General features: G+C 42.0%; 2 protein-coding genes across 7 annotated transcripts in view; one reads left to right on the top strand and one right to left on the bottom strand.

The window, feature by feature from the left end:
• Window positions 1-20,275, bottom strand: part of LOC131485122 (uncharacterized) — a 240,932-nt gene extending 220,657 nt beyond the window's left edge. For all 3 annotated transcript variants that reach the window (XM_058684176.1, XM_058684175.1, XM_058684177.1), the window contains exon 1: window positions 19,448-20,275. In XM_058684176.1, the coding sequence (XP_058540159.1) occupies window positions 19,631-20,275 (645 nt within the window). In that variant the 3' untranslated portion in view covers window positions 19,448-19,630. The remainder of the gene's footprint in view (window positions 1-19,447) is intronic.
• FOXN2 (forkhead box N2) overlaps window positions 19,981-21,897 on the top strand; it is a 74,693-nt gene continuing 72,776 nt past the window's right edge. For 2 of the 4 annotated variants that reach the window (XM_058684174.1, XM_058684171.1), the window contains exon 1: window positions 20,192-20,330. The gene's annotated coding sequence lies outside the window, so the exon portion shown is untranslated. Of the gene's footprint in view, window positions 20,005-20,191; window positions 20,331-21,464; window positions 21,574-21,897 lie in introns of those variants that run through there. The other 2 variants (XM_058684172.1, XM_058684173.1) reach the window with 2 other exon arrangements.

Here is a 21,897-nt window from a genome sequence, read left to right as displayed (position 1 = left end):
CCAAAACTAATGAGAACCTGAGAAACATGGGGAAGCATGGAGGCAGATACCTCCTCCTTGCAGTCTGACTTCAAATGAGACTGCAGCCCTGAGCAGACCTTGGCTGTAATCTTGGAGGGACTAAACTAGAGTTACCCAACTAAGAAAGGTCCAGATTGCTGACCCACAGGAACAGTGAGAAAATAAATATTTTTTGTTTTTAACCACTGCATTTTGGGGTGATATGGACATAGCAATAGATAACATAGCACATTTTGTTTATTCATTTACTAGTTGATGGACATTTGGATTGTTTCTGGGTTTGGGCTCATATGAATAATATTGCTAATGAACATTCATATACATGTCTCAAAGACTTTTCTTACAGCACCAACTTCACTTGGCTTGTACTATTCTTATAGTTTCCCTACTTAAAACACTTTCTTACCTTGTCAAATAGAATTGTACAATCTACCACCCATGCCCTGCAGTAATATTTTAAATCAGGACACAGTATGTTGGAGAAAATCATTAAAAAATCATTAGGTTTCAAACTATACAGAGCACTAACTACTTCTTGATAGCCAGAGTATTCATATTTCAGGATATTAAAAAATAACTTGGGTTGGGGGGAGCTCCTGAGTGGCTCAGTTGGTTAAGTGTTCAACTCATTTGGTTAAGTGTTCAACTCTTGATTTCAGCTCAGGTCACAATCTCACAGTTCATGGGACTGAGCCATGCCTTGGGCTCTGCACTGACAGCATGGATCCTGCTTGGGAATCTCTCTCTCTCTCTCTCTCTCTCTCTCTGTCTCTCTCTCTCTCTGTCTCTCTCCCTCTGGTCCTCTCCTGCTCACACTCAATCTCTCTCTCTCTCTCTCAAAATAAATAAATAAATATTTAAGAAAAATTAAAATAATAAAAATAAAAAAACAACTTGGAGACAACAGTGATCATCTGCTTAATTTTGTACTAGATACATGTATGGGGTAAAGGGTAGTTCTGTGCCCTGGGAGAATTAAGCTCATATTCTCTTTTTCTACTTCCCTATTCTCTAAAGCATATATCTCTTAGAAAAAAAAACATTTTTAATCTGCTATACCTGCAAAGTGGTACCTGTATTCCTTTAATTCTTAACTAATAATATAGTCACCATGACTATGTTTTCAGGATTTTCTTTGCATAGTCAAGATATGGACCGATTTCTAATAGCATCTAATAAGCCCTTACCATGTGCCAGGCACTATACTAAACCCTTCATATGCATTACACTTTATTTAATCTTTACAATGATCTTAACTGTCACAACTCCCTAAGGTAGGTACTCATAACAGGGTGGTCCCTTTGCACAATTGTGGAAGATGCCATTCATGTTGTAGTTTATATGAATGCCTGGAATTATATAGCACTAGGCTGCTTGTTGGTATTATTTATTACATTCTCTACTCAACAGATGAAAAGGCACAGAAATGTTAAGTATCTTGCCCAAGCTCACCCACTTTGTAAGTGGCTGAGCTAGGATCTGCATCTAGGTTATCTGGCTGCAACCAGGGCATGAACTCTTAAACACTGTACTCTTCTGAAGAACCTTAATTTGAGGTTTTAAAAAAAGTCATGTTAGATAGGGTCATTTTAGATCATTATTTCTAGGGCATTGTTTCACAAGGAGTGATCCTTGGACCAGAAAGATCAACATCACCAGGGAGTTTGTTAGAAATGTGAAATATAATGTCCCAGTCCCATCCCAGACATATTGAATGAGAAAGCCTAGGGTGGGACCTGGTAGTGTGCACTTTACAAGCCTCCCGCTGGTTCTGATGTGTGCTCAAGTTTGAGAACCACTAAGTTTTAGGAAATAACTTAGTTTTTTTAAAGAAAGGACAAAAAAAAGGAAAAAAAATAATTAATGGTATTTAAATTTTTTTATATTTGCTTTAGAGCAAGTTTTATTTCAAGTAACCTACTCATATTAGTTCACATGTTTATTATACTCTTGATCTATGCTATAAAAATTAATAACCTCACAGAATTCAAGAAGGAGGCAAGGGTGAGAACAGGGCAGTCACTTTCTTCAGTTCCCCTATGAAAGTGAGGTAGCTGCCCATTCCCTAGGTTTCTATCTCCTCTTTCAAATGTTCAAAAAGGAAATTAAAAAAAAAAATTTTAATGTTCATTTATTTTTGAGAGAAAGAGAGAGACAGACAGACAGAGCATGAGTGGGGGAGGGGCAGGACACACACACACACACACACACACACACACACACACACACACACACAGAATAAAAGCAACTTCAGGCTCAGCACAAAGCTCAACACAGGGTTCAAACCCACAGACCGTTGAGATCATGACCTGAGCTGAATGAAGTCGGACTCAACCAATTGAGCCACCCAGGCACCCCCAAAAAGGAAATTTTTATTGATCTAGCTGTGCAATGGGGTACATCCTTTTGGGCCAGCCAAGTATCTACCCCTAGCTTCCTTGCCTGAGTCTGGGACAGGGGTGAAGTCACATAGTACACATAGGCCAGAAAGGCTCTGTCTGTTATGATGGAGACAAGTCAGAATGTTTTAGAGGGGAGGATGGATGGAATCAACGATCTGCATCTCTGACACACAATTTATGTTTTAAATAATGTGGTAAATATAAAAAGAATGCATTCATTCTATCACATTTGTTATTGAACATGTGGCACTTGATTTTCTTAATTGGTTTGGGAAAGTATGATATGGGCATGGCTGGAGCAGAAGCCCAATGCAGAGCAGCAATGAGTGATGTTCAATACACTTCTCCATCAAATGGTGACACAGATGCTGAAGTAAATAACAGGAAAAATTCATTTGTCAGATTAACTGAATTAAAGTTGTCATTTTTTTCTCTTTAATATCTGAAGATATTTTTCAAAAAAATATGAAATGCAGTATTTGCTTATGAGAAAATATATCCAATGGTAGTTCAGACTTGTTCAAAGTGGTACCATCACTAGCTGAATTATACATTGTATCTAGCTATTACCTGAACGATGCATAACCTTTCAACAAATCCTGGGTACTTCTGCCTGTCCTATTTCTATCACATTTGCATTCTTCCCAGCCACAGGTGATTGGATCAGAGGTAGACATCTGACCAAGGAGAAACAAGCCATTTCAACCAGTTAGGTTTCCTATCTCAATACTTTCATGGCTGAGGCACATTAATGGTAGAGCACTAGAGTGAAGATCTCTAAAATCTTGATACTGAGAGTCCTGAAATGTATTGATTCCTCTCTTTCTTGTGGCTTAGTTGTTCTCTGTTCCTTTGTGGACTACGAAAGTATTTTTATAATGCAACTCCTTTGACATGATTTTTAAAAATTTTCATTTTTACTTATTTTTGAGATAGAGAGAGAAAGAGCAAGCTGGGGAGGGGCAGACAAAGAGAGGGAGACAGGAACTGAAGTGGGCTTAGTGCTGACAGCAGAGAGCCTGATGCAGGGCTTGAAAGCACCAGCTGTGAAATCATGACCTGAGCAGAAGTCTGATGCTTAGCCGACTGAGCCACCCAGGCACCCCTAAATGATTTTTTTTAATGTTTATTTATTTATCTTGAAAGAGAGAGGGAGAGAGACAGCACAAGTTGGGGAGAGGCAGAGAGGAAGAGAGCGAATTCCAAGCAGGCTCTGTGCTTTCAGCACAGAGCCTGAGGCAGTGCTTGATCCCACAAACCAGTGAGATCTTGTTGACCTGAGCCAAAACCTAGAGTCAGAAGCTTAATCCAATGAGCCACCCATGTGCTCCTATAATGCAACTCCTTAAAAATAACACTCTTAATGATAACCATATAGATGGAAAAATCTATAAAGAATAACAAAAAAATGATTATTTCCAAAAAAGCGGTATGACAGTTACCTCTAAAGTGGAGTGAGGGAGATGTTTGCAGAGAGGGGAAAACAAAGATCTTCTAAGGTATGGAAATATTCTATTTCTTAGACTGGCTGATGGTTACTTTATAGTTATTTTTTCATATTGATATATGTGTATTTTATACATTCTTGTTCTATAAGACACAATTTCTCAAAAGGGAAAAATAATTTTTACTTAAGTAATTCAGTAGGTTTCTATTCCTTTCATGCAAACATGTTCCAAGACTCATAGTTATTAAAGATGCTTTAATAGTAGTAGTATTCATTAGGAAAAATACAGAGAATATGTGTGTATGTGCTTAAAGCATGATTCAAATACCATTAAACTCCAGGCTTGGAAGAAAACTGGGGAATTTTCTAGTTAGTTGAAGGTCTTTCTTTAATAAAGATAAAATTGGGAGCTAGAAAAATTAAATAACTTGCCCATTTTCTTCTTCTAATTCAGAATTCTGAGTTCTTTCTACCAAGCAATACCACTTCCCTAACATGAGAAGAGATAGCAATCATATGAGTAAGAAATGCATATTTCAAAGTTTCAATTATTTTTAATGCTTATTTTATTCTTAGTCGACTTGACTGGCTCTTAACTGAAAATAAATTATCCTATGTAATATAATATCTATACATAAGCAACATTTTATATCATGATTGCTGGATATCAAGAACATCCAGAAAATAAATTACTGCAATTTAAAATGGAATTTTACTGACAAGTACTAAATTTTCTTCCCTGCTTATTCATTTTAAATCATATTATAAAGTGAATTTAATGATAGAGAGATTCTTATGGGCATAGGAAAAAATTGCTTCCCCTTTGCTAAACCCATCAAAGGTAACTGAAGATTAATAATACTATGTGTTGTAAAAATTGGCTTATTTTCACTAATGTAAGACACATCACCACTCAGATGTTATAGTCTGTTACTTGGAAAAAAGAAGTAGAATGCCTACAGACAGGGCCGACCACATTATTTGCAGGGTCCAGTGAAAAATGAAAATATGGTGCCTTGTTCAAAAAGCAGAAAAAGTGCCAATGCAGGGCAATGCTAAAAAGATACTAAAATATAAAACCGTTGTCTTTCTTCTCTCAACTCTTCTTGGTGTGTTTAATTTGCTACTTAAATCCCTTGCACAGGGATATTTTCAGGGTGAGGGCAGCTGCTCACAGGCACCTCAGGGCCCCATTCCATGACTGTGTGCACTCACCATCCACCAGCTTCCAGGGTCACCTCTCGCTAGCGGCAGGACCTATGTGCTATGCCCTGGTCAGGGGCAGGAAGTCAACCTCCCTTTGCATGGCTCATCACCCTAACCCATGGCAGATAGGAAACCCCTGAAGACTGTCATCTCCACACCGAAAATGTTGCCCCATGTCAACCTTGAAGAAAAAATCTGAACATATTCCAATCCCTTCAAAAGAAAATCTACCCATCAAATATTTATAGGCAATGTAGATTCTACAGAAGATTTTGTAAAGGAGCCAAGGGAATATTTTATAAACCACAGTGAATAGCACACAACTTTATTAATGCCCTCCTCTAATTTGTCTTCTTTTTCTTGTTCCATGGTGGGAAGAGTAACAAAGATTCATCATTTTCCATAGAGAAGCCAACTCCCAAATCTTCTGTGCATCAGTACTATTCTTCCCTTTACTCCATTAGTCCCAACTTGAACTACAACCTGAGGAGTGTCTCTTAGCCAGTTTGTAAGACCAGGCAGTCCTAAAAATAATGGCTAGTTAGACATAAAAGTTGTGCTCTGTGAACAGATTGGGTATGGCTGAGGACTAGCAGGGGATGGGGAATGGCAACATGGGCAGCATTGACTCTTAGCTGAGGAAATGTACACATCAGCTTAAAGTAGAGTTGTATTTAGGACATTTGGGGGTTTTAGCATAGCACGAAGAAGAAATTGAAGCAAAGAGAAGTACAAAGAAAATGGAAAACCCCGAACTCATGTAATCATTGGCTTTGTTAAATTACTGTGAATTTGTTTAATCTTTGTCCAAATAAGAGTGTGTAACAAACACACATACAACTAGCAACCACAAAACTAATCAATTGACAAATATCTTTTGAGATATATGCCAGGCAGTGTTCTAGATGCTTAGCATACAGCAGAGAACAAAAGAAAGACTGCTATTCCTGTGAAGTTTACATTCTGGTCAGGGGGACAGATTTAACTAAAACATAATAAATAAGCTACCTAGTGTGTTAAAAGGCAATGATTGCTATGGGAAAGATAAAATACAATAGGGAAAGGGGATTAGGATTCTTGGGACATGATTGGGGATAATTTGCAGTATTAAATAAGGAGGTCAAAGCAAGCCTCATTGTGAAAGTAAAATTTAAGCATAGACTTAAAGGAAGTGAAAGAGTTAGCTAAGCAGATATCTGGACGAACATTCCAGGCAGAAAGCAAAGGTCACAGGGCTGGGTGTGCCTGGCACTGTTAAGAAAGAGCAGGGAGGCCAGTGATGGTGGTGGTGGGGTTAGATCTTATAAAATGCTGTGGGTTATTATAAGGACTTTGGTGTTGCTTTGAGTGAAATGAGGAAGCCATTCAAGAGTTTTGAGATGAGGAGTAAGATGAACCGACAGATTTTAAGATCAATCCCGGCTGCTGTGGTAAGGAAATACTGCCTGGGGGAAGGAGGAGAAGCAGGGAATTAGGAAATATTAAAGTCATTTAGGTGAGAGACAGGACCCTGGCTTTGAGCAGGGTGGTGGCAGTAGATGTGGGGAGAAGGAGTCAGATTCTAGACATATTTTTTATTTTTTAATTTTTTTTAATTTGTATTTTTTTTTTTTTTTTTTTTTTTTTATTTTTTTTTTTTTTTAAATTTTTTTTTTTCAACATTTTTTATTTATTTTTGGGACAGAGAGAGACAGAGCATGAACGGGGGAGGGGCAGAGAGAGAGGGAGACACAGAATCGGAAACAGGCTCCAGGCTCCGAGCCATCGGCCCAGAGCCTGACGCGGGGCTCGAACTCACGGACCGCGAGATCGTGACCTGGCTGAAGTCGGACGCCCAACCGACTGCGCCACCCAGGCGCCCCTAATTTGTATTTTTTAAAGTTTATTTCTTTTTGAGACAGAGAGAAAGAGAGAATGCCAGCTGGGGAGGGGCAGAGAGAGAAGGAGACACAGAATCCGAAGCAGGCTCCAGGCTCCGAGCTGTCAGCAAAGGGCCCAACGCGGGGCTCAAAATCACAACTGTGAGATCATAACCTCAGCCAAAGTTGGACATTCAACTGAGCCACCCAGGTGCCCCCATATTTTATTTTTTTAATGTTTATTTATTTTTGAAAGAGAGAGAGACAGACCAAGCATGAGCAGGGGAGGGGCAGAGAGAGAAGGAGACAGAGAATTCCAAGCAGGCTCCATGCTGTCAGCTCAGAATCCACTGTGGGGCTCAAACTCACGAACCCATGAGATCATAACCTAAGCCGAGATCAAGAGTCACACACTTAATCGACTGAGCCACCCAGGTGCTCCTAGCCATATTTTATTTTATTTTATTATTTTTTTTAATGTTTTTTATTTATTTTTGGGACAGACAGAGACAGAGCATGAACGGGGGAGGGGCAGAGAGAGAGGGAGACACAGAATCGGAAACAGGCTCCAGGCTCTGAGCCATCAGCCCAGAGCCTGACGCGGGGCTCGAACTCACGGACCGCGAGATCGTGACCTGGCTGAAGTCGGACGCTTAACCGACTGCGCCACCCAGGCGCCCCCAGCCATATTTTAAAGGTAGGAACAAAGGGAGCCAAAGGTGACTCCAAGGTTTTGGGCTTGCACAATCAAAAAGACAGAGTGAAGCAATTGACCATAGTTACTAAAAATGCCTGACTCTAAATGCAATACTACTGTAGAACAAAAATTTGTATTTGCTATAAAATAATTTGGAATCTCCTTAATACTGCCTTCCCTAAACATTTACCTTATTTATCAGAAGTCAGTTTCACAACTGTAGTGTTTAATTTTGAATAAACTCTATTTGCTAAATGGCCTATTGCTACGGATATCATTTGTTTTATTCTTTTAGCAGTGGAGAAGGAAACAGGCTTCTCTAGCTTCTCTTGTGCAATCCTTTTGGGCAATTTCAAAAATTGAAGTAGGTTGACTTTTTAGATGCTGTTCATTTAAAAAATAACATTAACAGCAGCTAGCATTTACTGAGCACTTATTCACCAGGCCATGCACTAAATTGTTTCACATACATTGGCCTCACAGCACCCCTCTGAGGCTGGAATTACTTTTTTCATTTTAGACATGGAGAGGTTAAGAAAATGTTGAAATATTTTGCCTGGGCTAGTTAGTAGCAGAGCCAGGATTCTAACCCAAGTCTAGACTAGAGCTTTTAAAAACTGTACAAACTGTCTACTTGACTGTTATGTAGGGAGGGACCAGAGAAGGGGTATGGAATTGTAGCACTATTTTGTCCCTAAGAATTATTAAAGCTTTAGGGTTTCCTCTATCTTAGTCTATTCGGGCTGTTGTAACAAAATACCAAAGGCTACGTGGCTTGTAAATAACAAATACCTATTTCTCACGATTGTAGAGGCTGGGAAGTTCCACCCTTTGGTGTCTTGTGAGAACCCAATTCCTGGTTCGTAGTCACCCATCTTCTCACTGTAACTTCCCATGATGGAAGGGGTAAGGAAGTCTGGTGACCTCTCTTTTGTAAAGGCACTAATCCTATTCCATTGGGCTTCACTATCACAACCTAATCATATCCCAAAGTCCCACATCCTAATACCACCATACTGGGCATTAAGGGGGATATAACAATCTATAGCAGCCTCTTTTGTTAGTGATCAGTATAGTTTTTAATATGCCTATGTTTTAACTGAGTTTCATTGGTCACATTCTAAGCCTTAGTTTCCCCATCTTTGAGGTAAGGGATCTAGACTGAGGATTTCCAGGTCTTTAAAAATTTCAACTCTCTCAAGGCAAGACATATCCTATCACTATCAGGGATTCATTGTAGAAGTTCTCAATGAGGTAGAAGTTAAAGAGAGCCTGGAAGTTTGGCAGAGCCTGGCCCTAAAGGTTCTGATAGTACTTCTGCTCCTTCCACTAGATCAGTGGTTTTCAAACTGTGTTCCCAGAGGAACGCTGGATGAAAATGCCTGGGCTTTTCCAGTACTTCTCTGTTTATCAGCATCAGCCCATTTTCTTTTCTTTTTTCTTTTTTAAGTTTATTTATTTTGAGAGAGAGTGCGAGTGGGGGAAGGGCAGAGAGAGAGGGAGAGAGAATCCCAAGCAGGCTCCAGCTCTAAGCTGTCAGCACAGAGCCTGATGCAGGGCTTGAACTCACGACGAGATCGTGAGTCAATATCAAGAGGCAGATGCTTAACCAACTGAGCCACTGAGACTCACTCAGTGAGTCACTCACTCACTCACTGAGACTCACTGAGTCCCCATCAGCCCATTTTCAACCAGAATAGGTTCACTCTGATCTATTTTATAGAGTTGGGTTTCATGTTAAGATTTCATTCAAATAAAACAAAACCCCACGGTTCTACTTTGAGCTGTCTGAAACTGCCATTCTAATTGTTTCTTATACTTTAATGTGTATATGAACCACTTTGGGATCTTTAAAAATGCAGAGTCTGGGGTGCCTGGGTGGTTCAGTCAGTCAAGCCTCTAACTTCGGCTCAGGTCATGATCTCGTGGTTTGTAAGTTCCAGCCCCGCGGTGAGCTCTGGGCTGACAGCTCAGAGCCTGAAGCCTGCTTCAGATTCTGTCTCCCCCTCTCTCTGTCCCTCCCCTGCTCTCTCTCTCTCTCTCACATACACACACCCACTCTCTCTCTCTCTAAAAAATAAAAATAAACATACAAAAAATGCAGATTCTTATTCAGTGAGTCTGGGGTAGGGCCAGGGATTCTGCATTTCTAACTCCTGGTGATGCCAATGCTGCCAGTATGCTGGGCCTGAATATAGCAAGGACCAAAATGATCTCTAGAGCTTTAAAAACTCTACTCAACCAAAAAGACTCCTTGCTTATTTTCCTCAGTATGATCTTAAGTTTACCAAAATGGTAAATTCTAGATTTCATCTTCTCCTACTCCCCAAGTTTTAGTCTGCCTGACTTTGTCTTTCTAAATATCTGTCTCATTCTCTCAGTGCTTCTCTTCTCTCTCTTTTGAAAGGTAAATATTTAACTTTTTGGACACACATTTAAATATCTTTCTACATACAGTGAACATTGTGCCTCAGCCAGTTCATCTCAGCAAGAGCTAACTATGGATGGTCTGGGAAATTTGCCACAAGTGAGTTATTTAAAGGTAGTTATGGTGACATTCTCTTCTAAATTTAGCATCTTAATGAACTTCTCCAGATTAAGGAGTAACTGTCTTGCACTCTTCCACCCTTTGTGTGAAAAATTTAGTACATACTTGAGACTGATTATTTTCTTTCCTGTGCTAGAGACTTCAAACATTTCCTTTCTCAAAATACTTCCTCAGCTGGCTTTTCCCCACATTATCCTTTTTCTGCAGAGGGGGAAGAGCTTCGATGACCAGAGCTGTCTTTCCCTAAGCCTCTACATAGCCCTATGTCTCCACATCCAACTATCAAATGCAGGGGTCAGCAATCTTTCTCTTAAAGGTCTAGATAGTAAATATTTTCAGCTCTGTGGTCCATAGGTTCTCTGCTGCAACTACTCAACTCTTCCCTGTAATGTCAAAGCAGCCAAAGACAATATGTAAATGAATGTGTGTGGCTGTGTTCTGTTAAAACTTTATTTACAAAAGTGGAAGGCAGGCCAGATTTGCCACCCGCCCCCTCCCCCACCTCCAAGGCCACAAGTTTGCTGACCCTTGATCTACATGCAAGTTGAAATTGAGCCAGTCAGATTACAGCTCCTGGGAATTTGGAATTGGGACTGGGAAACTGAGTTAAGTAATAACTAAGAGTTGCTAAGCAGGAAAGTTGGGCAAACTGGGTGGAGCCCAGAGATGAAGAGCTGGGGCCACTATTTGGGGCAGCCATCATAACATGCCGAAAGACAAGTAAGCAAAGAAGCCAGTTTGCAGGGGAAATGAAGCAGACATACAAAGAAAAGCTCAGACTAGAGACCAGAAGATGAGAAAGGGTGAAAGAAAGTTTTTGTAATGTTGGCTGTGCTTCCCACAGTTTTGTCTCATATAATCCCTGCCTATTTTTATATTTGTTCCTCCTTTACTTTAGCCAGCTGGTATGAGTTTCTGTTTCTTGCAACCAGATAACCCCTAAGTCGAGCAACCTTTTATACTCCAGACATTCCAAATGACAGATAGTTCTCTGACATGAACAGTCATGCTCTCACACAACTGAGGGTTTGCGAGGTGTGGTTCCATTCCCCACCCCAACACTGCCACTTCTCCATGTATTTTTCTTTCTGCACATTTTGCTTAGGCATTATCGCCTGTGGCTGAATTAGGACTTGGTTCCCATTGCTCCTTATGTAAAACTCTATCACTGCACTTTTAATGCCACATTACATTTTCTGATTTGCTTGTCTATAGTTATAACTATAGCTTTCATCTCTATGCTAGGTACAGGGCCTGGTACATAGCAAGAACTTAATACAGACGTAAAGGTACACAATGGTAAATATATCTCTAACACAGGGATAGGTTCTAAACACCCTGAAGGCTCAGGATCCTCAGATACCCCTTCCAGCTTCATGAGCCAAAAAAGAAATAATATAAACTGATAAATTTATTAAGATGTAAAAGACTATAGAAATATACTCAATATGCTTTTGTACTCAACTTTGCTAATAGTATTGTTCAAACATATGTTCTCACTGAATTTTTTGTCTATTTTATCAGCAGCTGAATATGTTAACATCTCCCACTAAAACTGTTGACCTTTTTATTCTTCCTTATAGTTCTGTAATTATTGCTGTATGTGCTATGACATTATGTTATTAGGGGAATATAACTTAGATTTTTAAAAATCTTCCTGGCAAATTAAATCATTATCATTATGAAGTCTCCCTTTATCTCTATTATTGCTTTTTGTGTTATAGTCTACTTAAATCTGATGTTAATATAGCTATTCAAGTTTTCTTTCAAGTATTGTATGGTTTAATTTGTTTCTATCCCTTTTCTTTCAACCTTTCTGCATTTTTATATTCTAGATATATCCTTTGTAAACAGCATGTAGTTTTTGATTTTTTTGTCCAGTATGACAATCTATGCTAGCTCGTTACATCAACTGGTGGCCCCAGATTTATCAACAGCTACTAATACTTACATTCTTCTGTAGTTCCCTCCCCTTGACTCCGGGATTGGCTTATAATTTGCTTTATTCAAAAGAATGTGGCAGAAGTGACAATATGCTAGTTCCAAGTCTAATCCTTCTGGAAGACTCAAGCTTGTGCATAAGAAGTTTGCCTATTCCCCTGGAGAGACTATGTGGAGAGGAAGAAGTCATGGAACTACTTACACAAAAACCAAAGAATTCAATTAACACTGAGAACCAAGGCCCCATACATATGAGCTCAGTAAAGCTGGTCCAGCTAATCTCCAGCTATTGGAGCCATCCTAGCTGAGGTGTCAGCCATGAGAGTGAAGCAGCTATCTGGGATATTTCAGCCCCAGCAGACATCACCCAGAGATGAGATGAGCCATTCCCTTTGGATCCTACCCAAATTCCTGACCCACGGAATCATGATATATAATAAAACGGTCATAGTTTAAAGTTACTAAATTAGGGGTAGATTGTTAAATAGCAATAGGCAACTAAAACAATTTTTTTCATTAAATTAGGATTTTTTTTACTTAATGTAATCAGTGATATATTTGGGTTTAAGTCTATCATCTTATTAAGTACTTTTTTTTTTAATGTTTATTTATTTTTGAGACAGAGAGAGACACAGCATGAGCAGGGAAAGGGCAGAGAGAGAGGGAGACACAGAATGTGAAGCAGGCTCCGGGCTCTGAGCTGTCAGCACAGAGCCCGACGCGGGGCTCGAACTCACGAACTGTGAGATCATGACCTGAGCTGAAGTTGGACGCCCAACCAACTGAGCCACCCAGGCGCCCCAGTACTTTCTATTTTTGTCTTATCTATTGTATGCCCTTTTATTTTTCCTATCTTGCATTTAGGATAATTACTTTTGATTCTCCATTCCCTTCTTCCCCCTTTTAAAAAAATTTTTTTTAACGTTTTATTTATTTTTGAGACAGAGAGACACAGAGCATGAACGGGGAGGGGCAGAGAGAGAGGGAGACACAGAATCGGAAGCAGGCTCCAGGCTCTGAGCCATCAGCCCAGAGCCCGACGCGGGGCTCGAACTCACGGACCGCGAGATCGTGACCTGAGCCGAAGTCGGACGCTTAACCGACTGAGCCACCCAGGCGTCTTCCCCCTTTTAGATTGGAAACTGCATAGTGTGATGGTTAATTTTATGTGTCAATTTGGCTAAACCACAGTGTCCAGATATTTGTTCAAACATTATTCTAGATGTTTCTGTGAAGGTGCTTTTGGATGAAATCTACAATTTAACTGGTGAACTCTGTGTAAAGCAGTTTGTGTAAGCCACTCCATAATGTGAGTGGGCTCATTCAATCAGTTGAAGGCCTTAGGAGAACAAAGATTGACCTTCCCTGAGCAAGAAAGAATTCTACCAGCAGACTGCCTTTGATCTTGAACTGAAACTCTCCCTTAGGTCAACCTGCAAGTCTATCCTGCAGATTTTGGATTTATCAAGCCTCCAAAATCACTTGAGCTAATTTCTTAAAAAAGTGTCTCTCTTTGTGTGTGTGTGTGTGTGTGTGTGTGTGTGTGTGTGTGTGTATACATCCTGTTGGTGCTGTTCCTCTGGAGAACCTTGACCAATAACCATAGTCATACTATTCTCTTAGTGATTATTCTGGAGATCACAAGATACATTCTTGACTTATCAGAGTCTACTATTAATTGTAACTTTTTTCCATCCTCGTAGATGATGAACAGATTTTAGAATACGTGATTCCATTTACCTTCTCCTAACATATATACCATTATCATACATTTTTAAATACAAAAGACATTACTATTATTGGACTACATAATCAATGTCAATATTCATTTAGATTTACCCACATTATTTATCTTTTTTTCTTAAGTATGCTTCACACTCAGCGCAGCCCAACACGGGGCTTGAACTCATGACCCTGAGTTCAAGACCTCAGCTGAGATTAAGACACCTAACCACCTAACCAACTGAGACACCTAACCAACTGAGCCACCCAGGCACCTCATTACCCACAAATTTGTCATTTTTTTTTTTTTAATTTTTTTTTTAACGTTTATTTATTTTTCAGACAGAGAGAGACACAGCATGAACAGGGGAGGGGCAGAGAGAGAGGGAAACACAGAATCGGAAGCAGGCTCCAGGCTCTGAGCCATCAGCCCAGAGTCCGACGTGGGGCTCGAACCCGCGGACCGCGAGATCGTGACCTGAGCCGAAGTCGGACGCTTAACCGACTGAGCCACCCAGGTGCCCCACAAATTTGTCATTTTAATTGATCTTAATTTCCTCATGTATCTCTAACCTTATTACAACTGGGATCATTTTCCTTCTGCTCAAAGAATGCCAGTGGGAATCTGCTGGTGACAAATACTCTATTTTGTTTGTTTGAAAATTTCTTTTAAAAAAAAATTTTTTTTTAACGTTTATTTATTATTGAGAGACACAGAGCGTGAGCAGGGGAGGGGCCGAGAGATGGAGTGATACAGAATCCTAAGCAGGCTCCAGGCTCTGAGCTGTCAGCACAGAGCCCAATGCGGGGCTCAAACTCACAAACCACTAGATCATGACCTGAGCCAAAGTCAGACACTTAACTAACTGAGCCACCCAGGTGCCCCAGCGACTAAAAATGTATTAATTTCATCTTCATTCTTAAAATATTTGCTTTTAATCTTTTAAAGTTATTGAGCCATGGGGCGCCTGTGTGGCTCAGTCGGTTAAGCATCTGACTTCGGCTCAGGTATTGATCTCGTGGTTTCTGAGTTCAAGTCTGGCATTGGGCTCTGTGCTAACAGCTCAGAGCGTGGAGCCTGCTTGGGATTCTATGCCTCCCCTCCTCTCTGCCCCTCCCATGCTCATGCTCCGTCTCTCTCTGTTTTTCAATATAAATAAATGTTAACAAAAAAAATTTTTTAAGTTATTGAGCCATCATTTTTTGGCTTCAAACTATTCTGTTATAAAGTCAGTTGTAAGTCTGATTATTGTTTCTTTAAAGATCAACTCTTGTTTTCTCTAGTTATTCTTAATATTTTTCTCTTTGTCTTGGGTTTTAGCAATTTTTTCATGACGTATTGATGTGTCAACTGTATGGATTAGAAATATATATATATATATATATATATATATATATATATATGCATGAATCCTCCAGGGGTTCATTAATTCACATATTATTTCTGCCCAATACTGTCTTTCGTTTCATTCTGGAATTCCATCTATGTGCATATTAAACTTTATCATTGTATCTTCTATGTGCCTTCCCTGTGTTCTATATTTTCCACCCTTTTTCTTCTGACTCATTTTGCATAATTTCTTCTCACTTATCATCTAGTTCACAAATTCTATCTTTATCTGTGTCTAATATGCTGTTATAGCCATCAGTCCTTATTTTCAGTTATGGCTGTTATAGCCAATAGTCCTTATTTTCAGTTAGTGAATTTTTTGGTTCTAAAATTTTCATCTGATTCTTATTTTCAAGTTTCTAGTTATCTGTCTAAATTTTAATCTTGTTCTATTTACTTATACATAGAAATTTTTATTTATTTTATTTTATTTTATTTTTATTTTATTTTTGAGAGACAGAGAGACAGAGAGACAGAGCTCAAGCAGAGGAGGGGCAGAGAGGGAGACACAGAATCTAAAGCAGGCTCCAGGCTGTCAGCTGTCAGCACAGAGCAGGATGTGGGGCTCGAACCCACAGCGAGATCATGACCTGAGCCGAAGTCGGATGCTTAACTGACTGAGCCACCTAGGTTCCCTGAAAGCATTGTTATTTTTAAATCTAAGTCTGATAATTTCACTCTCTGAACCCCTTTAGTTCCATTTTTTGTTATTTGTTGTTTCTGTTGTTTTTCTTATTTCTTTGTGTGACTGATTATTTTTGATTGTGTACTAGACATAGTTTTTGGAAAATTATACAAATGATTTGAGGCGTAGAATAACATTACTTTACTCCAAAGAAAATTTCAGTTTGCTTCTGCCAAGGGTTTTGGGGGCATTGACTTAAAGGAACTACCCTAATCCAATCTTAGGGTTGAGATGATTTGAAATGGAGATGTTGACCCTTTACATCTAGGATGTAGTCGTCTGGATTCCCTGTCTAAAGCAAGTTCCACCAAGTCATCCTCCTTCCCCCTTTGAACATTCTGATCTCTAATCACTATCCCCCATTCCTATTCATACTCTCAGCAACCCTCAGATCTTGGGTTAGTAATTTCTATCTTGTTAGCTCTCTAATACCTTTGAGCTGATAATTTTATTTATTTTTAATTTTTTTAACGTTTTTATTTATTTTTGAGACAGAGAGAGACAGAGCATGAACGGGGAGGGGCAGAGAGAGAGGGAGACACAGAATCGGAAGCAGGCTCCAGGCTCTGAGCCGTCAGTCAGCACAGAGCCCGACGCGGGTCTCGAACCCACAGACCACGAGATCGTGACCTGAGCTGAAGTCGGACGCTTAACCGACTGAGCCACCCAGGCGCCCCTGAGCTGATAATTTTAATATTTTGTTAAGTTCTTCCAGTGTCGTTAGTAGAAGGATTGGTCCAAATTATTGCCAATACCAGGACTTACAGAAATGTAGGTACTGTTAAATATATCTAGTTGTTCTTAGAGGTACATTGAAAAAGATCCTCAAAGGAAAAAACAAAACAAAACTAGACTGTCATCTGCAATTCCATCTTTTTAGCCCCAAGTAACAGACCAGTACTTATAGGGCTGTTGTATCTTAGTCCCGGTATCGTGTGATTTGAGAAAAGTTACTTTTGTATCAACAAACATTATTATTTTTTTTAACTTTTTAAATATTTATTTATTTTTGAAGGGGGGAGAGAGAGAGAGAGAGAGAGAGAGACAGAGCATGAGTCAGGGAGGGGCAGAGAGAGAAGGAGACACAAGAATCCAAAGCAGGCTCCAGGCTCTGAGCTGTCAGACAAAGGCCAATGTGGGGCTCCAACTCATGGGCTATGAGATCATGACCTGAGCTGAAGTTGGACACCGAACTGAGCCACCCAGGCACCCCTACATTATTATTATTTTTTAAATATTTATTTACTTTGAGAGCAAGAGAATGAGAGTAAGCAAGCAGGGGAGGGGCAGAGAGAGAGGGAGAGACAGAATCCCAAGCAGGTTCCACGCTGTCAGCACAAAGCCCGATGTGGGGCTTGATCTCACAAACTTGATCTCACATGACCTGAGGCAAGATCAAGAGTCAGGCACTCAACTGACTGAGCCACCTGGGTGCCCCGTTAACAAATATTATTGACCATCACCTCGGTCCCAAAACTGTTCTAAGCAATTAGACTATAAGAATTAAAAAGATATGGGCATTGACTTCAAGGGTCTTGAAGTCTACATTCTTTATTGGTAAACTGTTTATTTTTAGAATCATCAAGTCATGATCAAAGTGTCTTTGTTAAATATATGTAATACAATAATAAATGCATTTAAAATGTAAATGTGTATATTTGAGTTCCTATCACTTTTCTGTCTAAATATGAGGGCATTTCAAACAATATGTTCTCTAATGTATTTGTCTTCCAGTAAAGTTTAAAGTACAAAAGTATTTTAGAGAGGGGTGCCTGGGTGGCCCAGTTGGTTGACTGTCTGACTTCGGCTTAGGTCATGATCTCATGGTCTGTGAGTTTGAGCCCTGCATTGGGCTCTCTGCTGTCTGCAAAAAGCTCTCTTCTGATCTTCTGTCCCCTTCTCTCTTTGCCCCTCCCCCACTGGTTCTGTCTTTCTCTCTCTCAAAATAAACTAAAAAAAAAAAATTTTTTTTTAAGTATTTTGGAGAATGAACAATACAAACTTCACAGGAGATCTTAAATGCCAGGATCCTCTTTTTCCTAAAGAGTTAAGCTCTGGTTTCACAGCCGTTTTACTCTTGTAAACTCCTGGGTAAAGCTACTCACCCTGAATCATCATTAGTTTTAATCACAGCTTTTTCTTGAGAGGTGTTCAAAGTCCTCTAAAATAGCCTTTAAGTATACAAGTATCCCTGGACTCTAAACTAAGTGTGATAGACTTCCTAAGAGACCTGAGCCTTACCTGCAGAGATTACTTAAATGTGCCCAGCCTGTCTACTGAATCAGTCATAGACAGGACCAGCAGAGAGATGTTAGTGGATGCCAATGCAGTATTTTCATTATTTGACCTTGTACAAGTTACATAGCTGTTCTGGATTTGTTATTGTATCTATGATAAACTGCGCTCCTAGATGACATGTCTTGAAAGTATGTATTAATGCCAACTCTCAAATTCTGTGATTCTTCTAGAGTTGAGGAGGACTGTTTGGTCACCTGAGTTTAAAATAGATGAGAAGGAAAACTAGAAACTAAAGTTCAATATATCAAATAAGATACTATTACAATAATCTGTAGGGAGATGAAGACCCATATTATATTAGTGATCACCATGGTCAGCAGATATAAAACAAGACAAAGGTATGAGGAGACTATGGCTTTCCAGAAGCCACCTCCTCTTAATCTTCCCTTCCTTCTTTGTTCCCGTTCTACTGCATTCTTCCTCCAGGAACTTCCTTCAATTTGTCCACATGAGGGGGCAACAGTGATCGCTCTGAAGGGAGAAAATGAAGCAACTCTTGCTTCTATAAAGCATATAGTACATTTGGCTTGTGGCCGCTTAATCTAAGTGCAGTTATGAGGCCTTTCAGACAGTGTAATGAGAAACAAATGGAACTAGCAGAGGATTTTGGACAAATCATATAGACACAGTATTTTCATCTGCGGAATGATGCCTATAATTAATTCTGTGTCTCTGTCATCCCCCGAGCTTGACTTGCTTTATTGTCAGTAGGCAGCTTGTTTTATGCTCAGCTCACTTGACTCACAGCCCGCACACAGTGAATACCCAGTTAACATTCATTGTTCAGGAAAAAAAAAAATCAACCTTGTATGCATCAGTCCCTGTGCAGGTCTCTTTCACACACGTTTACTTTTAATCCGTTCAGCACATTTGTGATATAGGTATCACTACTCTACTTTTTAAAGATGTGGATAAAGATATTTAGAAATTTAGTGATCAGGATCATAATTTTAGTAAAATGGAGCCTTAGTTCTGCCTCTTATTTCTGTCAGATTATTTTTCTAAGCCTTGGCTTCCTTCTCTGTAAAGTGGGAATTTCTAAGAGTTAGGGCAGGGTTTGTAAATTTAGCAAAAAACAAAACAAAAATCAGGAAGTTCCCAAATGGAACATTCTTTTATTAAAAAATTATTCTACATTTACCTGAAATTCTGACTTTGGGCACTCCTGTATATTTTACTTGGCAACATTATCTTAGCATTATGGTTATGACAATGCATGTAAAGAACTTACCTCAGTCCCTAGCACTTAATGAGGGCTCAGGAAATGCGATGCTTATTAAATTTTGGATCTGATTCCAAAGTCCTTTTTTTCACCACAAACACGCTGAGCTCAGTTTCCACTTAAAATTTCAGTGAAGCGAGTGTGATATCACTTTAAGTTCATATTAATGCTTTACCGCTTCCTACAGCGCTTTCAAAGCCCGACCCATGGCGGAAAGCTCTTGGGGAAACCCACAGAAGCTCGGGCTGTTGGGGGTCGTCGCTGCAGTCCCAGCACAGGCTTCTCCAGCCGACCGGCCGGGAAGGCCACCCTAGCCCCGCCCCCGCGCCTTCTTGGCCACTCAGCGGCCGCGCCGCGCTCCGCCACACTCCTATAGGTCCTGCCGGGACAGGCGAGGCCTTTCCATTTTTCCCGCCTTCCCAGCCCCTCCTCAGCCCGAAACCGGCACTGGCCCACCACGTCTCCGCCCTGCCTTCCGTGCGAACCCCGCCCTTCCGGACACTGCATCTCCCTTCCTTCCCACCCGCAGTTCAGCACGGCCTGCGAGGTCCGGGGCCCGCCCTTAGGTAGGAGGTGGGAGGAGATACCGGGAGGCGGGCCGAGCCCCCTCCGGAGGGGGTCGCGAGAGGCGGGGACCGGAGGGAAGGGCGGGGCTAATCTCCTTGGCGCCGCGTTGCCATGGCAGCGGGGGAGGGTGCAGGGAGGGGGAGGAAGCGAACGGGAGGGGGATGTGGTGCTGCCGCGGCCGCCACCGCAGCTGCCGCTGCCTGCTCTTTGCCGCGTCTTCCCGGAGGCGGCTGCTGGAAGCCGCCGGGAGCAGCTGTGGTGCTCTGCCATATTGTGTCTTCCCCTGCCCGTTCCTTGCCTCCCCGCTGCGGCTGCAGAGCAGACGGTGAGTTCCCGCGGAGTAGCGCCCTCCTGGGCGGGCGCTGCCGGGCGTCCGCGCTCCCCGCCCCGGCCCGCGGCACAGCTCCCGGGCGCGGAGGCAGCGCGTGCGGCCGGCTCCCGGCGTGGGGCGCGGAGGCGGCTGTCCCGTGACGCGCCTGGACATTTTTGTCCTGTGAGGAATTGGCGCCGGCACGGGGTTCTCCCCTGCGCGCGGCTTGAGTCCTGTGTGGGTTCCCGGGGGGTGTCGAACCGAGGGGAGCGCGGCTCCATGAGGGTCGTGTTAGGAGGGTCGAGTTAGGAGTTTTTCGTGAGCGGTAATGACCGCCTGGGAACGGGTGTCGTCTGGCGGAAACCGCTGCGAGGGGTGCCGGCTCTCCGGGAAGGTTCGGCGGTGGCCCCGGGCACGCTTAGGGCTCAACTCAGGGCGCATCTGCTGTTAGAGGAAGTGCCCCAAGCCCCTCGGGAGTGTGTGCGGCGCCCCCTCCCCCGCCTCGAAGTGGAACGAGACGTGCCGGGCGTGGAGTCCTGGTCCGGCCCCAGACGGACTGGCTGGGCCCAGCCAAGTAGTGCCCAGGGAGGCGCCTGACGCTGCCTGGAGTGAACTTCAAGCCCCAGGATTGCCGGGCGTTCGGGGGACAGGGGCGGGTCCCGGATGTAGGGGTGGCCGACCCCGGCACTCTCTGGCCCCTCCTCCAGCGGGCGCCCTGGGGGCCTCTCGAGGAGGCTGTCTTGGTGGGGTGGGAGTTCTAGGGTTTTCAGCGCTGCAATATGGACACTTCCTTTTGGCTGCTTCTCTCGGGGCCGTGGTTATCTCTGTCCTTGTATCTTTTGTCGGGGAGGGGGGTGGGGTGGGTGAGAGGTACTGAGGGCCTGTGCGAGGCTCTTCAGCCTTCTGGGTTCGCCCCACCAGAGCAGCGGCAAGTCTGAAAACCCCGGAGGACGGGGGCAGTCAGGGGAAGGAGGCCCCTGTGAGTAGTCCTTCATCCTCCACTCTTACTCAACTCCGCCCCTTTTACCCCTTTGCAGAATGCCTGTTTCCACCTTAGCTCGCGGGAGTGAGAGTAGCGAATTCAATGGGGTACCACTCTCGGGGTCTTCTTGGACCTAATTTCTGCTTTAAAGTCTCCTTAAAAGCAGCCCCTGTACTCCGTTTTCACCTTACAGGAAAAAAGTCTCAGCGTGCAAAAAAACGGCACGGTCTTTCTTCTACCCCAACTCCGAGGCGGAGGGCGGTTATTTATTTCCAGGTTAGTTTGTGCTGTTTCTCCTGTCTTCCTTCTGATTGTGACAGCCACGTGGCCGGCTGACTGTAATAGAGTGCCCTAGCGCCACTAGGTCTGTGGCTTCACTGGTAGGCAGGGGCTTTGTAATCGTGCTGTAGCCTTGCATCCACATTTATTTTTGTGTTTTCTGAGATGAGGAAGTGGAAAAAGCTGAACTGTTCACGTCTATCTCGTCTATCTCTGTTCCATCCGAATTGTAAGACTTATCTCTGTTTCCTTGAAGTCCTTGTAGGGTATATATTGACGTTTTTGCCTTCCTCTGCTGTTTGATGATTCATCTGTAAAATC

Source organism: Neofelis nebulosa, chromosome 9 (genome assembly GCF_028018385.1).
Source record: "Neofelis nebulosa isolate mNeoNeb1 chromosome 9, mNeoNeb1.pri, whole genome shotgun sequence".
Classification (NCBI taxonomy): Eukaryota; Metazoa; Chordata; class Mammalia; order Carnivora; family Felidae; genus Neofelis; species Neofelis nebulosa.
The sequence above is the reverse complement of the archived record's forward strand: the minus strand, read 5'-3'. Positions and strand labels throughout refer to the sequence as shown.